We start from the raw sequence: 15,621 nt of genomic DNA, 5'->3' as shown, positions 1-15,621 counted from the left end.
TCAGGTATCAATCATGGAGATCTTAACGACCATAACATTTTAATAGAGTCCAGCAAGTCAGCCTTTAGAGATGATGTATATCAAGTGTCTGGGATTTTAGACTTTGACGACATGAGCTATGGCTATTATGTGTTTGAATTGGCAATCACCATCATGTACATGATGATTGAAAGCAAGAATCCTCTACAAGTAGGAGGTCATGTCCTCGCAGGGTTTGAAAGTATAATCCCACTGACAACTGTAGAGAGGGGTGCTTTGTTTCTACTTGTATGCAGTCGTTTTTGTCAGTCACTTGTCATGGCTGCATACTCTTGCCAGCTACACCCGGAGAACAAAGAATATCTCATGGTTACTGCGAAAACTGGGTGGAAGCATTTACAGCAAATGTTTGACATGGGCCAGAAAGCTGTAGAAGAAATCTGGTTTGACACTGCCAAGTCCTATGAATCTGGGATCTCCATGTGACTAGATCAAAGTTCACATTAACTTGGGTAATTAAAAACCCAAGGGGACCAAATCTAATTCTATGAAGCATTTCCTGCACAGTTAAAAATGAATTGATGGAACAGTATAATGCACATGATACCACTAAGGTCTTCAAGCAATCTCAGGACTATTTTTTAAACTTAAGAAAGTACTAAATGAAGAAGCATGTCTTTCTGTGGGTCTCGCTTGCCTTGCGTATAAAACATGCAGAATGATATTTGGAATCAGATAATCTCTCAAGGTCTATTCCAGCCCTGAAATCAATGACTTTTTTCAACTTTGAAAGGAATGTATATGTACAGATATATTCACATATTTTAAATAACTGGATGTAACATACAGACCTAATTAACATATCACCAATTCTATGAAGGCTTCTCCCATCTCTTTGTTCTCCAGAACCCCTTTGCACTCTCTTTTATGGCACAACACTCTTTTTTATGGATTTCAGCTGTAGTTATCTAGGCTAACAGCTATTTGAAGGCAGAGACTATGTAAAACTTTTGTTTGTCCCTCATACCTTCTTCTTACACCTGATATAGTGCCTTTCCCACAGTCTTTAAAAATATTTGCAAAATTAGTGAATGCTAGAATTAAAGCTGGAGGAGGTAAGGCACACGCTAAGATGCCTTAGGAGGAAACACAGATGGTATTCAAAAGAAAAACTTTTCACTTGTTTGAGAGGACAGTTGAAACTGGAACTCCAGCGATAGAGTCTAGAAGACACTGGAACTGCAAGGAAGCAAATAAGGACATCCAGGCAGGGCCACTAACTCCTGAGGTACCTAAATATAACAGTTTTCAGATTGATACCAAGGAAGTCCCTTAGCAGATATTTTAAAATTCTCTATCACTTATGTTTCTTTTCTTTTCTTTTTTTGTGAAGAGATCAGCCCTCTGCTAACATCTGCCAATCCTCCTTTTTTTTTTTTTTTTGCTGAGGAAGACTGGCCCTGGGCTAACATCCGTGCCCATCTTCCTCCACTTTATATGGGACGCCGCCACAGCATAGCTTGCCAAGCAGTGCGTCAGTGCACACCCAGGATCCGAACCAGCGAACCCCGGGCCGCCGCAGCAGAGCACGCGCACTTAACTGCTTGTGCCACCGGGCCGGCCCCAATATGTTTCTTTTCATATGAACATGTAGTATTGGTGAACTGTAGCTCACTGTACACTTGACTTTAATTACACTAGTGTAGTTCCTTCACTGATTTCTCTTCATGTCTCCCTTAGTATGATTTAGTAAATGGCTGTTTACTTAGTCTCATGGTTTTAACTATCCATTCTCTACAGACCACTCAAGTCTAGAATGCTGGCCATTCAAACACCCTCTCAGTAGTTATCTCTTTCAATATATATGAATCGGCACTGATTCTATGTCTCTTTATTTACCTACCTACCAACCGACCTATCTATACTCCCAAAGCAGGTGTGTAGATCTTGCTGTACAATCTCTGAATTGTCTTGTGTCGTTCATTTGTATCATTCTTGTATTCATCTTTAAATTCTCTGCAGCTCAATTTCCTTATCTGCAAAGTTAGGGTAATGATAATACCTATCTCATAGAGTTAGTTGTAAGGATTTCATAGAGAATAATGCAAAGTTCTTAGTACAGTGCTTGGCACATTGTAGAGACTTAATAAATATTTACTAAATGAATGAACCACACTCCGGGTTACCCAAACTCAAAATATTGGAGTAATTTTTTTGTGTGTGTGTGGTGAGGAAGATTAGCCCTGCGCTAACATCTGTTGCCAATCCTCCTCTTTTTGCTGAGGAAGATTGGCCCTGGGCTGACATCTGTGCCCATCTTTCTTTACTTTATATGTGAGACGCCTGTCACAGCATGGCTTGATGAGCAGTGTGCAGGTCCACACCCGGGATCCGAACCTGTGAACCCCAGGCTGCCAAAGCAGAGCACACAAACTTAACAACTACGCCACCAGGCTGGCCCCTGGAGTAATTCTTTTATTTGCCTCTCTTATATTCAATCAGTGATCTGATTCTTAGGAATCAGAATTTTAGATTAGTAAATGGCGATCATAATCCCTTTCCTTCCTACCTTAAGTTTTTAATAATATATAATAAAAACCAATATTTATTGAGCACTAAGTATTTAAAAGAAAACTCTTTCTCTACTCTCACAACACTTCTGATACCAAGTATGTGAATTTTTCCCTTACATTAAACAGTTCTGATACTAACTACCCAAAGTTAATACAGACCTCATAGGTTAAGGGCTCAGTCCCACAAAACTGCCTCCACTTGAGACGCCTGTATTTCTGACCAACTAGCTATAAGTTGGGGGTTCCCACGACCCCCTCCTCAAGTTTGATAATTTGCTATAACGGTTCACAGAACTCAGGGAAAAACTTACTATGTTTATCAGTTTATTATAAAGGATATAATAATAAAGGATACAGATGAACAGCCATAGGAAGAGGTACATACAGCGAGGTCCAAAAGGTTCCTGAACACAGGAGCTTCTATCCCCATGGAGTTGGGGTGCACCACCCTCCTGGCACGTAGATGTGTTCATCAACCCAGAAGCTCTCGAACCCTTTTGGTTAGGGTTTTTATGGAGGGTTCATTATATAGGCAAGATTGATTAAATCATTGGCCGTTGGTGATTATGTCAATCTCCAGCCCCTACCCCCTCCCCAGAGGTTCAGGGATGAGGCTGAAAGTTCCAGCCCTCTAATCACCTGGTTGGTTCCTCTGGCAACCAGTCCGCATCTTCCAAGAGTCACCTCATTAGCATAAATTCAGGTGTAGTTGAAAGGGGCTTATTAGAATAGCAAAAGACGTTCCTCTCTCCCCTACCACTCCGGAAATTACAAGGGTTTTTTGGTTTTTAGAAGACCAAGCACATATTTCTTACTATATCACAGTATTTTACGTGCTTTAATCTCATTTAATCTCCACAGCAAACCCATGAGAGAAGTAATGTTATGATTAATCCCCATTTTCAGATGAAATAGATGCTTAAAAAGTTGAATAATTTGCTCAAAGAGAGCCAGGACCGGCGTCCCATACTACTCTCATTCTCCCCTCCTATCCTTCCTCCTATCCACGCACACGCACGCGCGCGCGCACACACACACCTTTGTTAGAATCAAATGAGATCATTACCTGAAAGCACTTATGATTCTCAAATTTTAAAGGATTATGATTTTTATCTTGCTTGACTATTCAGGAAATTAGGGACCAGAGAAATGGACTGACACTTGGATTTCACTCCCAGACCAGTGTTCCTTCTCTTATATCATGAAACTCGACGGATTTCCCTCTTGCTTGCTCCTGCTAACATGGATTCCCCTTCACTGAATTCCTAATGCAAATATTGCCAAGTACTATTTCCATATTTCAATATGTGATGCCTTGCATTGATATTTTACTCTTTGGGGTTGTCCTAGCTTATCTCCAATCAATCAGTTCCATGTAGTTTATAAACTCTTTGGTGGCATAAATTGAATAATATTTATTTCATATTATCTTCAGGACCTAGCTGCACGCCGAGTCCCTAGCAGACCCTTAATAAAGCTGTGTTGGATGAACTACAAGAATGAACGCACTTCTACAAGTGCCAGTCCTTGTCCTGTCAACCAATGAGGAGTGTCAAATGACAAAATTAAACCAATTTAGTAACCAGGTGGATGTCCTTTATTCAAGGGAAAACAGTCCACGGATTGGGGGAGTACAGAGCACTCGTCCCAAGGGATTTGGGGCAAGAGTGAGTTTTATAGAGTGTTAGAAGTAGCAACACAGAGACAGGGCATGATTGGCTGGGGTTGTATATCTGACCTTATTTAGAAAGATCAAGGAAATAAACATAGAGCTCAGAGTTGGCTTGCCATTTGGGGATCAGCTGACTGGATATACTGCATTTCTGGTCAAGCGGAGCATTTACAGGAACAGGAAAGTTCGGTTTGCTAATGTGGCACCCTGGGCAGGAGCAGCTCCATTTTTGGCCTAAAAATTTATTTCAACAGGAGAAAACGCAGTTCTAGATTTGGGAATCAATACCATATATCTGGCAAAGGCTCTGCTCTTGCAAGTATCTTTTTCTGTCCAGGATTTTATCCCCTCTAGACTGCAACAGAACTTTACTTTCTGGTCTTCTTATCCTTAGTCTCTCCAACCTACATCTTTCATATTAGAGGCAGATAAAAACTCTAGTTACATACATTGCTAGCACAATCTGACAATTTAACCAACAACTTAGTGGCTTAAAACCTCAAACAATCATTTTTATTATCTCATGGTTTCTGCGGGTCATGAATTCAGACAGGCCTTGGGACAGCCTGACTCTGCACCATATGCCTGGGGCTTCAGCTGGTAAGACTTGAATGCTGGGGGAGATTTGGTGGTTGGAGGAGACTCAATGACTGGGGACTAGAATCATCTGGAGGAATCTTCACTCACATATCTGGCAGGTAATGCTGGGACCTCATCCAGGCTATTGGCCAAACACCTCTCCATGTGGTCTCTACTCCCTCACAGCACAGTGCCTGGGTTCTAACAACCACCATCCCAAGAAGACAAGACAAACTATATCATCTTTTATGACACCTTTGGAAGTCACAAGATGTTACTTCCATTGTAGCAAGAGGCCCACCCAGCTTCAGGGCAAGGGGACGTAGAACCTTTCAATGGGAAAGCATTCATGCCACATTGTAAGAGGAACATGTGGGATGGGAGATTGTGAGTCTTCATCATTCTATAACATCACTTTAATCCTCCCCTCACATTACCCACAGAAAAAAAACTCTGGCGTTGAAGGCATTCTACAATGTGGCCTCAAATGATTTTCCTCTTTTACTTCCTATCTTGTCTCCTCCATTCTGGTCAGACTGGACTACTCTGTTTCCCAAACTCCTCTTCTTTTGACCTAAGAAATCCTATTTCTCCCTTAAAACTCCTCATGTTTGCTGAATTCTGCAGAATGAACTAAGGTGGTAGGGATCCCCGGACATTCCGTAAGTTACATTTCTACCTGAGGATGCTTTCAGGGCACTGCCTGTCCAGCTGTGGCCTTTTGCCATTTTGCCTTGGCTCACCTCCCTGTGTGCCTGGGAAGCAGAAATGACAGGAGAGACCTCAGAACACAACTCATTCCCAGGCTACCTCCTTTTTAAATCCCAGATCCCCCAGTAACAATTTTGCACCCAACATGAAGAGGACAAAGTCCCTGCCCTCTGGGCCTCTTCTTGGAGGACACTGTGAGCAAATGACTTCACATTAAACCAGAGCTAGTCAACCTTCTAGCCCGAAGAAACTTAAACATGAATAGTAAATAGTTTACATAGGAACTGAAGCCAGATAAGAAAGAGTGGAGAGGTGGATAATGAACACATAAACAAAGAAACATGACAATTTCAGTAAAGAAGATCAATTGCTGTGTGTGTGTGGTGATGGTAGTGTACTGCGTTAACTAGGTTGGACAGGGATATTCTGACAAGGGGATAGGCAGAGGAGGAGACCAAGGTGAAAGTTCTCCCGAAGATGTGAACCCCATTATAATTTGCTTTATAGGTCCAAAAATGCATGTATCAACAATAAAAGTGGAAGCCAGATTCAAGAAGGGAGATGATGAGAAAAGGCAGGATGAAGGGTAAAGTCTGATGTGCTTGGGACCATTTTGAGAACAGGGCAGGAATAGTAAGCAATTAATAGGCGGTCCACACTATTGCTACCCTAGATCAATGACTGAACGATAGCGAAGAGCAAGTGAAAGCGAAAGTGAAAATAGAGCGCAAAGCGTAGGAGAGGGAAATTAGCTATAATTCCACTTTCTCCTCGGCTAGGGTCTTCCGGCCCTCGTCCCCATGCTACAGGACCCCCCTGACGGGCTGAAAATCCCCACCAACAGCCATCACCCAAATTCCCCAACTCCCACGAGGGCAGCTGATTCCCGCTCCGCCCCCGGAGGACTTCCGCGTCTCCGGCTGCCCCGCCCCCCCCGGGGGTGGTTCTGCGCATGCGCGGGGGCCATATTAGCGGCGGACGCGCGGGGTGCGGCGGTGGGGTTTCTGTCGAGGAGTCAAGCGCTCTGAACTGTTCAGTGTCTTTCCTCCGGTGAGCCTTTGCCCCCTGGGGGCCCGCGGACGCCTGGCCGCTCTCCCTTCGGGCGGGGGTCGTGAGCGTCATGACAGAGCAGGTCCCGGCCTGCAGCCGCCGCCGAGGAGCCGTGGGCACGATGACTGTGCACCCGCCTCCTCCGTGACGGTCCGGCCGCGGGCCTGGCCCCGGCCGGCCGCCGTCGGGCTTCCCGGCTGGCACGGCGGGGCCAGGGATGCGCCAGCGGTGGGGCTGGTGGGCGGGACGGAGGGGTCGGGCGGCTTCCGTCCCTGGAAGAGCCCCGGTCGTGAGAGTGAGCGCCGCTGGAGGTGCGCGTGAACTCAAATCGGGCCGTGCCCGGCGTCAGGCGTGGAGAAGAGAAAGTTGTGTTTGCGCGCGAGTCAGAACCCCACGGCGGGGCTCCTCTGTCTGCCCTCCCGGCTTCTCTGCTCCGGGCCGTCCTTACCTTTCACCTGCCTAGCGCAGGCGCCTCATGACTGGTCAGCCTGCCTCCAGTCTCTCACCAGCCTGAGTGATCTTTCCAAAATGCCAGACAGCTCTTCCGCCCAGAATCATTCGGTGGAGCCCCATTGCTTAAAAGAGATAAAATTCACCGTTTTTACCTGGGCGCGCAGGCCCTTCAGGACCTGATCCCTGCTTATCTTTCTAGGCTTAATTGCCGATGTTCCGGTATTTGGGAAAATGGGCTTTGGAGTCTGAGGTTTGGTTTTTCGACTAAAGCACGTTGAGCCCCACTGCTGTCTTTTGCAGGAATAGTACTGATGCCGAAGATTACCGACAGCCCCCCTACCCCCACCCCTATAGTTCAGGACCTCGTATCACTCTTCTGGAGAAAACCTAAGCCTCTTAACTTGGCATTCAAGGCTCTACATGGTCTGATACTCGCTTAGCTCTCTAGCTTCTTTATTTTCTTCTTTTTTTATTGTTGAGGAAGATCAGCCCTGAGCTAACATCCAATGCCAATCCTCCTCTTTTTTGTTTTGCTGAGGAAGATTGGCTGTGGGCTAACATCCGTGCCCATCTTTCTCTACTTTATATGGGACCCGGCCACAGCATGGCCTGACAAGCGATACATCTGTGAGTGCCTGGGATCTGAACCCATGACATCAGGGCCAGGGAAGCGGGATGCCCGCAGTTAACTGCTCCACTGGCCGACCCCTTCTTTCCTTTTTTTTTTTTTTTTGCCTCAGCAATTTGTCTGTTGCCCATTGAGCAATCCTGCCACAGTACCCTTTGCTCAAGCTTTCTCCTCTGCCTGGAAGGGCCTGGAGCCCTTCTGTTCTCGCTTCCACTGTTCTTCCTCTTAGACCTAAAGGTTCTCAACCTTATTTCTGCCTCTCCCATCGCCAATTTGGACTCATTTTCTGTACTAATTTCTCAAAAAATACTTTCTTGATTATCTCCATCCTCTTCTCACTCCAGCCTTGGTGCCTCTGTTTCCACGTTGCTTTATAATTGTCTGTCTATGTCTGCCTCCCTCCCCCAACTACCAGACTGTGAGCTCTTCAGGACAGGCATTGGTCATACCCATCCTGGTGTTCTAGCGCTAGCATAGAGCCTGGTGCACTTAGCAGGTGTACGGTAAATGTTAGCTGAATGAAGGGAGTGAACAGAACAGATGTTTTTTTTAAGTCAGGAAATGCTTTTTAAGTTGTAAGTTTCATTTTAATAATGGCCTGTTTTCTTTTTACAGGAACTAAAGTTCAGAAAACATGGTGAGTTAATACACATGCCAATAAGCTGTTGCCTGATAAATTATATTGCTTGTTTCTCATTGAGAAAATTGAATTGGAAGGAAAAAGAGCTGGAATGATGTCTTGTTTATCATTTTCCTCCCACACACTGAACTTTGTGTACCAGGATGTGTTTTATAAGATGATTTGTGGGCTTCAGTGGGTAAGAATCATTTGTATGTTTTTCCTTTGCAGTCTCGAAGATATGACTCGAGGACTACTATATTTTCTCCAGAAGGTAAAATAGGAATTGTTTAATCTGTCTCAAATACAAAAGTTTTTAAAGTGTTTGATTTTTAGGGGGCAAAAAATCTGGAAACTTTTTTTGTAGTTGCTAAGTTGTTCATCTTTTTTGTACTTGGAAGTAGTTATAGTCACCAGGTTGGTTACGTGCATCATAGAAGAGTAAAAGTGGGACTCGCGTTTGTAGCCTGCCAGTGTCTCTGCTGATTTCTCTTAGACCAGTGGTGCAAGAGCACAGAGGATAGTCTTGGTTTCTCATTCTTGTGTTTTGTAGGTCGCTTGTACCAAGTCGAATATGCCATGGAAGCTATTGGACATGCAGGCACCTGTTTGGGAATTTTAGCAAACGATGGTGTTTTGCTTGCAGCAGAGAGACGCAACATCCACAAGCTTCTTGATGAAGTCTTTTTTTCTGAAAAAATTTATAAACTCAATGAGTAAGTGAGATCTTAGGGAAGAGAGTTGAAAATATCTCACTTGCTCACATAAGTGGGATCTCACATATTTGGGCAGGGCTGTTCCATGTGACGTGGTAGAATTGAAGTGAACAGATTATTGTGTTTTTACTTGTGCAAGGTTTTGCTTTTAATTTATTTTGCTTGAAACCTCCTTGAGGCCTAGGACCATGTGTTATTCTTTTTAAGTGGTAGGCCAGGCACTTAGTGGAGAAACAGCATTGTGTAGTGATAGGATCATACCCTTGGTAGTCACACAGATTTGAGTTAAATCCAAGCTCTACTGATACAAGCAGTGTGACCTTGCACCAATTGTTTGACATCTCTGGACCTCAGAGCCTACTAGAGTGGTTGTGGCAATTTAATGAAATGAAATAAACTAGCACTGTGTCTGGCATACAGCAGACCCTCAAAGTATTGTTTAGAATGGCTACTCAGGAATTTTTTGAATTATACTGAATCTTACCAAAGAACAGGCCTCCTGAAGGTCTGGGAACAGTTTAGCCAAGCCCTGTACACTTGGTGAAGTTTCTGTTATAGTTGGGTGTGCAAGGCTTTGCAGCTAGCAGAGAGCTAGATTTGCTGATGAGAGACTTTTGCTGCCATGGTGGGCCTAGTGAATGCTGGGGATAGGGCCTTTTTGGTACACTTGGAGGAAGTGTCATACCTCCACAGAGTCACTGTTGGGCCCACTCAGCAGCTGTCAGGCTTGCCTAGGCATAGTGACAGAGGGTATCTAGGCTGAGGGAAAGCCAGGGCAGCCCCAGGGAACAGGGGGCAAAGAAAGGATATGTACCCCTAGTATGAGCCTAGCCCTGGACCTTCTTATAAAGGAAGGCTTGGAAAATCTCCTGCCCTCAGGTCCCCTCACCCTTACCGCCATCAAGCCAGGCCTAGGAGGTGAGAGTACTTATTACCCAAGAGCATGGGGTAGCCTGTTTTCGAGTCTGGCAAAATCTTTTGCTGCTTCTTTGTTGCTGAATCTTCTCTGGATTTCCTTTAGCTTCTTAGTGTTCATTCTCTTGCCCTGTTCACAGGGTGATTATGATAAATACATCTATTGAAGAACCTAAGGGTGCACTTGTTTATCTTTCAAATTGAATGACATCAAGTTGAAAGTCTATAAAAATAAAACATCTGTAGTTTTGGTTTGGAGGTGTAGCAGCTGTGAAGCAAGCATAGTGAATTTCTAATAGAGCTTAGTGCTTTTACATACTTGTAAATACCTCTCGCAAACAGCTTCCCTGCTGACAGATCAATATCTTTCGTTTCTTCAAGGGACATGGCTTGCAGTGTGGCAGGCATAACTTCTGATGCTAATGTTCTGACTAATGAACTGAGGCTCATTGCTCAAAGGTATGGTCATAAATAGTGTAATTGATGATATATAAATTAGTTTTGATGTTTCTAAGAAAAACTCATTTTTTGCAAAGATTAAAGTTATTAAAAATCTATTATTTGAAAATCACAGGTTTTTTTTAATAAACCAAACTTGTAAATTGTTATTTACTCTAGGGATATTAGGATGTTGACATGCCCTCCCCCCTTCAAATTACAGGTGACTATTATTTTGTCATCATGGCGTAGATTTCTTTTCAGAAGGTATTTTGCTTAGAGTGTATCTGTGTTTTAGAGAAAACTGTTAATATGCCAATCTCTTTATCCTAGGTATTTATTGCAGTATCAGGAGCCAATTCCTTGTGAGCAGTTGGTTACAGCACTGTGTGATATCAAACAAGCTTATACACAGTTTGGAGGTACTGAAATTTTTGAGAATTTTATTCCAGAAAGTTTTTATTTTGTGAGTCATAGCTTTTTTGAGACAGTAAAAAGAAATTGAAAATTAAATAAGTAAACACTTCTCATACATTCCTGCTTCATGAACTAACTGGCTTCCACTGTGTAGATTACCATACGATTTATTAATAGACTATTGAACTCTACAACTATGATACACAACTGTGTACTGGGGCTTTGGGGAGAAAAAAGAAAAAGAGGAAGATTGGCAACAGATGTTAGTGCAGGGCCAATCCTCCTCAAAACAAAAAAAATAGACTATTGAAAGGCCAAAATAACATTTTCAAATCTGGAAACAAACTGCTTTTTACATAATAATGAAATTCAGCACTGGTCCTCTGTGTCTTTATTCCCTTTTCGGGCTGTGTCCAAATCCTAGAAACAAAAGCAGAATTTTTGATGGAGCTTGTCTGTGGTAGCCAGAACACAAAGCAGTTTATGAATGCCTAACTTCACAGAAAAGGGTTTAGCCACATTCACTGAGCTCAAGTAACTTTAGTGATACTAAATTTAGATTGTTATGTTTGACTTTCTTTTTTCCTTTGTTAAAGGAAAACGTCCCTTTGGTGTTTCGTTGCTATATATTGGCTGGGATAAGCACTATGGCTTTCAGCTCTATCAGAGTGACCCTAGTGGAAATTATGGGGGATGGAAAGCCACATGCATTGGAAATAATAGCGCTGTGAGTATTTTTGTGGTGCTGTAAAATCTAGCAAAAGATTAATAATGACTATAATTTTGAAGTAGTGGTGAATATAAACAGTGTTTTAAGATACCTGCAACAACCTTAATGTGATACAAAAATATGTGTGATTTGTATTGGTGATGAAGTTGTAAGTTCTGCTAATACTATTGGGGGTTATTGCCTGTGTTTATAATTAGAGGAAATACTAATTTTCAATTAGAAGTTGTGAAAATAAGATGTAATTTTTTTCACATCCTAGTTCATAGACCCCCCCCCCTGAATTGTACCATGGATCTCTTCGAGATCTGAGGACCCCAGGTTAAAGACTCCATTCATACAGCATCAGCACTCCCCCTTCTCACCCCATCCCATGTCTACGCTCCCTGCCATCAAAATTGTTTATGTTGGTTATAATGCCAATAATAATTCAGGCGTTATTCTTCTGACTGACCCATATTCCTAGAAAATGCAAATGCTTAAAGGAACTTCTCTATGTTAATTCTTCTTTATGTTTTGTAGGCAGCTGTGTCAATGTTAAAACAAGACTACAAAGAAGGAGAAATGACACTGAAGTCAGCACTTGCTCTAGCTATCAAAGTCTTAAACAAGACCATGGATGTTAGCAAACTCTCTGCTGAAAAGGGTAATTTACGTCCTCGCCTCTAATTTATTTGCTCGAGTGAGGAAATTGATTGAGCAGCTACTGTGTTAGGCCTTTAACATATTGTCTTAGTTCATTGAAACAGTACCTTATGAGTTCGGTGGCCTTACACCTATTTCCTAAATGAGGACACTAGGGCTTAATGAGGTTCAGTGACTTGACCAGGGTCAACATTGATAAGTTGTGGAGCCACAATTCCATACTACATTTCAAGCTTAAGGACTTGAGCCTGAATATTCTCAATATTCATAGTTAGAGATCTGAGCCATGCTACTTTTAGTTAATGATTACCTCATTGACTTCTTGACAGTGGTATCTATGCTCGTGTGTATATATGATAAAGAATATATATGTAGTTATATATTTATACATATGTATAATGTGTGTACTTTTTCAGAGATGAAACATTTATGTGAGTTGTACCCTCTCCTGTTCTTCTCAATCTACTGATCTCTTAAGCCCGTGTTTGCAGTTTTGAATGCTTTATTTAGCTTAAGTTATATGACCATATAAACTAATATTTCTAAATAATGTTTTTCAAAAATTGTGGTAAATTAACATATTTGGTTTAGGATAACTTAGCTCCTGGTGTCCCTTAGAAAATGGCTTTTACTTGCAGATTGCCTTCTGCATCTACTTCTGCCTGATTTCAAGGGATAATTCTCAGTTTCCTCTACTGAAGAATTTCCTTCTCCTTTTGATATTAGTCTGCTTTTCTTGTCCATAGCCACAGAAGCTATTCTTCATGCCTTTGTTTTGAAAAGTCTAAAAAATAGGTGTGATTACTGGTTGAAGATTCTGGCTGAGCCTCCAGAGGTTCCAACAAGGAAATTGTGGTTCCTTCTGGTCAGTGCAGCTAATAGCAGGCCAGCTAGAGCATTTGGCTATTGGTACTTTTTCCAAGAGAGTGACAAAATGGCAGCTAAGAAAGTTGGGATGGGTGAGGAGGAGGAAGATATTTAAGTAAAAATGTTAATCGAAACATAGCAAGATCGAAGATATTAAGTTTGTTTGCTCAGTATACCTTCCTATAATTCAAATGTGTGTGTTTGCTTTTAGTGGAAATTGCTACACTAACGAGAGAGAATGGAAAGACAGTCATCAGGGTTCTCAAACAAAAGGAAGTGGAACAGTTGATCAAAAAACATGAAGAAGAAGAAGCTAAAGCTGAGCGTGAGAAGAAAGAAAAAGAACAGAAGGAAAAGGAGAAATAGAAGACAAAATAAGGGATTTTATGACTCACTGAGGGCACCATTTCAGTGTAAAATTTGTCCTACTCTTCCACACGGAGAAAGCTTTGATTTTTTTTTTTTTTTAACTTGTGGGAAAATAGGACAGTGCCAACTGAATTGGGTCCTTGTTATTTCTGTCCAATTGAATTCTTCATTGTAATGATGATTATTCTTCATGGACATCTTAATCCCCTCACCTTTTTTTTGAATAAAATTTAGAAAGAATGGAAATGGTGAAGAAAAAAATTCTCTGTAGCAATAATAGGGCCATGGTCTTCTTTTCATGCTTTCTTTCTACTGTGGCAGCCCTTGCAGTTACTTTTAAATAAGATGTCAAAATTGACAGAAGTATAAACATCATACAAAGAGAAAGATGGGAGTTGTACACTGAACATTTCCTTTGCTGTCGTTCCCCTGCCATCTTCGAGAACCTGTAGCCCAACTCGAGCAAAACGGAGAGCTGCCCTTCTCTAGGCCTCTGACAGGGTAATTTCAGATGAGGCCTATCCAGTGAAACAAGGATCACATTCCTTTTTTAGGTGTTCCAGCCTTTGATATTGGTGGATGTTCATACTGGACAGAGTAGCTATGCATGCTTAAAAATTTTGTGTGTGCGCACATACATACATGTGCCCATAAATAACTAATAAATCATGAAAGGCGTAATTAAAATGAAACCTCTGTGGACCCACTACTGAGCTTCAGAAACAAATTAACCAGGACTTCTGAAGCCCCTTGTGTGTCCCTCTGAGGTCATTCCTCTCTTCCCTTCTACCGCTGAGAGAGCGCCACTGTCTTGAGTTTATCATTCCTCTAGGCTGTGGATTTTACCCTCTGGTTTTCCTCCCCTTTACTCCAGGTAGTCCAGGTAGGTCTGTCATCAGAGGCCCCCACTCCTTTCACAAAGGTGGGCACATTCAGGCTGGCCAGATTACCCGTCTCTGTCTCCAGGGATTGGTTTGAGAATGAACAGGTGGGCTGAGCCAAGCCAGAATGGTGTGAGGAAAGAAGGCTGAGGATCCTGCAGCTGGGACTGAGGCTGCCCACAGCCAGCAGCCCAAGCCACGTGGAACTAGTGTGCAGGAGAAGTGAAGGCCACAGAGGAAAGGTGGAACCAAGAGATGAGAACAGTTCAGGTTTGGCTGAAGGGGGCTCCATTGCTGAGCTTTGCTCAACCCGAGTTCTCTTAGGTTGCTGTCACTATAGAGTCCTCTGATAGAAGGGCTACAGAGCAGTGCTACTGAGAAGTGTGGTCTGTGGATGGACAGCTTCAGCATCACCTGGGAGTTTGCTAGAAATGCAAATTCTGGCAACCTGTCCCAGGCCTTCTGAATAAAAATCTCAGCAATCTGTTTTAACAAGCTTTGCGTGTGTTTGTAATACATACTAAAGTTTGAGAAGCACTTTGCTGCTTGTTGGAATCACCTGGAGAGCACTGAGGCTCTAGATTTGGGGGTTACAGGTCAATTTTAGTGAGTAGGCAAATTTGCAAATGTAGAACCTGTAAACAATGAGGATCAACTGTACATCTTAAAGTGACAGTCTTGCTCTGCACAGAAGTAGAGGTAGGTGGAGAATTGAACTGATAAATCCTGTTGGCTTTATCTATCTCCAGAATATTTCCAGAATCCAACCATTTACACTGCAGGGACTCTAGTCCACACCACATTCTCACTTGGACTATTGCAACAGCCTCTCAACTGGTCTCCCTGCTTCCAGTTCCTTCCCTACAGTCAATTCTCAACACAGCAGCCAGAGTGATCCTTTCAAAATATAAGATTGTGTTACTGCTTGGCTCAAAACTCTCCAATGGATTCCCATCTTAGTAAAAGCCAAATTCTTTACACTGGCTTACAAGGTGCCCTGTGTTCTTGCCCCACTGCTACCTTGTCTTACATCATATCCTCCCTTCCTCATTTTGTTCATCTGAATGAGCCCCCTTGTTCCTTGAAACACCAAGCCCTCTTCCATCCCAGGGCCTTTATACTTACCAATCCCTCTGTTCTGGGAATGCTCTTTCCCTGGGAATATCTACTCGCTCCCTCAGCTCTTCCAGGTCCCTGCTTGAATGTCACCTTATTTGGCTACTTTCTATAAAGGAGCAGTCTACTCCCCACACTCACATTCTCCTTCACCCTGCTGAGTTTTTCTCCATAGCACTCATCACCATCTGTTTACTTCCCGTCCACCCCACTGGGATATACGTTTCCGGAGCAAGGACTTTTGTTGCATTCAACAGTTATTTTCC

At 42.7% G+C, this 15,621-nt stretch overlaps 2 protein-coding genes across 6 annotated transcripts in view; both read left to right on the top strand.

The window, feature by feature from the left end:
* HYKK (hydroxylysine kinase) overlaps positions 1–4,137 on the top strand; it is a 31,316-nt gene extending 27,179 nt beyond the window's left edge. For 4 of the 5 annotated variants that reach the window (XM_058542172.1, XM_058542171.1, XM_058542170.1 and 1 more), the window contains one exon: positions 5–2,947. In XM_058542172.1, coding sequence (XP_058398155.1) covers positions 5–465 — 461 coding nt within the window. In that variant the 3' untranslated portion in view covers positions 466–2,947. Of the gene's footprint in view, positions 1–4; positions 2,948–3,987 lie in introns of those variants that run through there. The other variant, XM_058542176.1, reaches the window with a different exon arrangement.
* A 2,400-nt stretch (positions 4,138–6,537) lies between these two features.
* PSMA4 (proteasome 20S subunit alpha 4) lies at positions 6,538–13,604 on the top strand. Its single transcript, XM_058542168.1, has 9 exons — positions 6,538–6,564; positions 8,261–8,282; positions 8,496–8,538; positions 8,818–8,980; positions 10,277–10,354; positions 10,667–10,755; positions 11,347–11,477; positions 12,000–12,123; positions 13,201–13,604. Exons 2-9 carry the CDS (start codon positions 8,280–8,282, stop codon positions 13,353–13,355), a joined length of 786 nt encoding a protein of 261 aa, XP_058398151.1. The 5' UTR covers positions 6,538–6,564; positions 8,261–8,279; the 3' UTR covers positions 13,356–13,604.
* Positions 13,605–15,621: the final 2,017 nt, after the last annotated feature.

Source organism: Diceros bicornis, chromosome 5 (assembly GCF_020826845.1).
Source record: "Diceros bicornis minor isolate mBicDic1 chromosome 5, mDicBic1.mat.cur, whole genome shotgun sequence".
Classification (NCBI taxonomy): domain Eukaryota; kingdom Metazoa; phylum Chordata; class Mammalia; order Perissodactyla; family Rhinocerotidae; genus Diceros; species Diceros bicornis.
The sequence above is the reverse complement of the archived record's forward strand: the minus strand, read 5'-3'. Positions and strand labels throughout refer to the sequence as shown.

Bases quoted from the DNA above. Each gene is read 5' to 3' on its own strand.
- PSMA4 (XM_058542168.1), top strand. The intron at 10,355-10,666 runs GTATGGTCATAA...TCTTTATCCTAG, and splicing joins CTGAGGCTCATTGCTCAAAG to GTATTTATTGCAGTATCAGG. The intron at 10,756-11,346 runs GTACTGAAATTT...CCTTTGTTAAAG, and splicing joins AGCTTATACACAGTTTGGAG to GAAAACGTCCCTTTGGTGTT.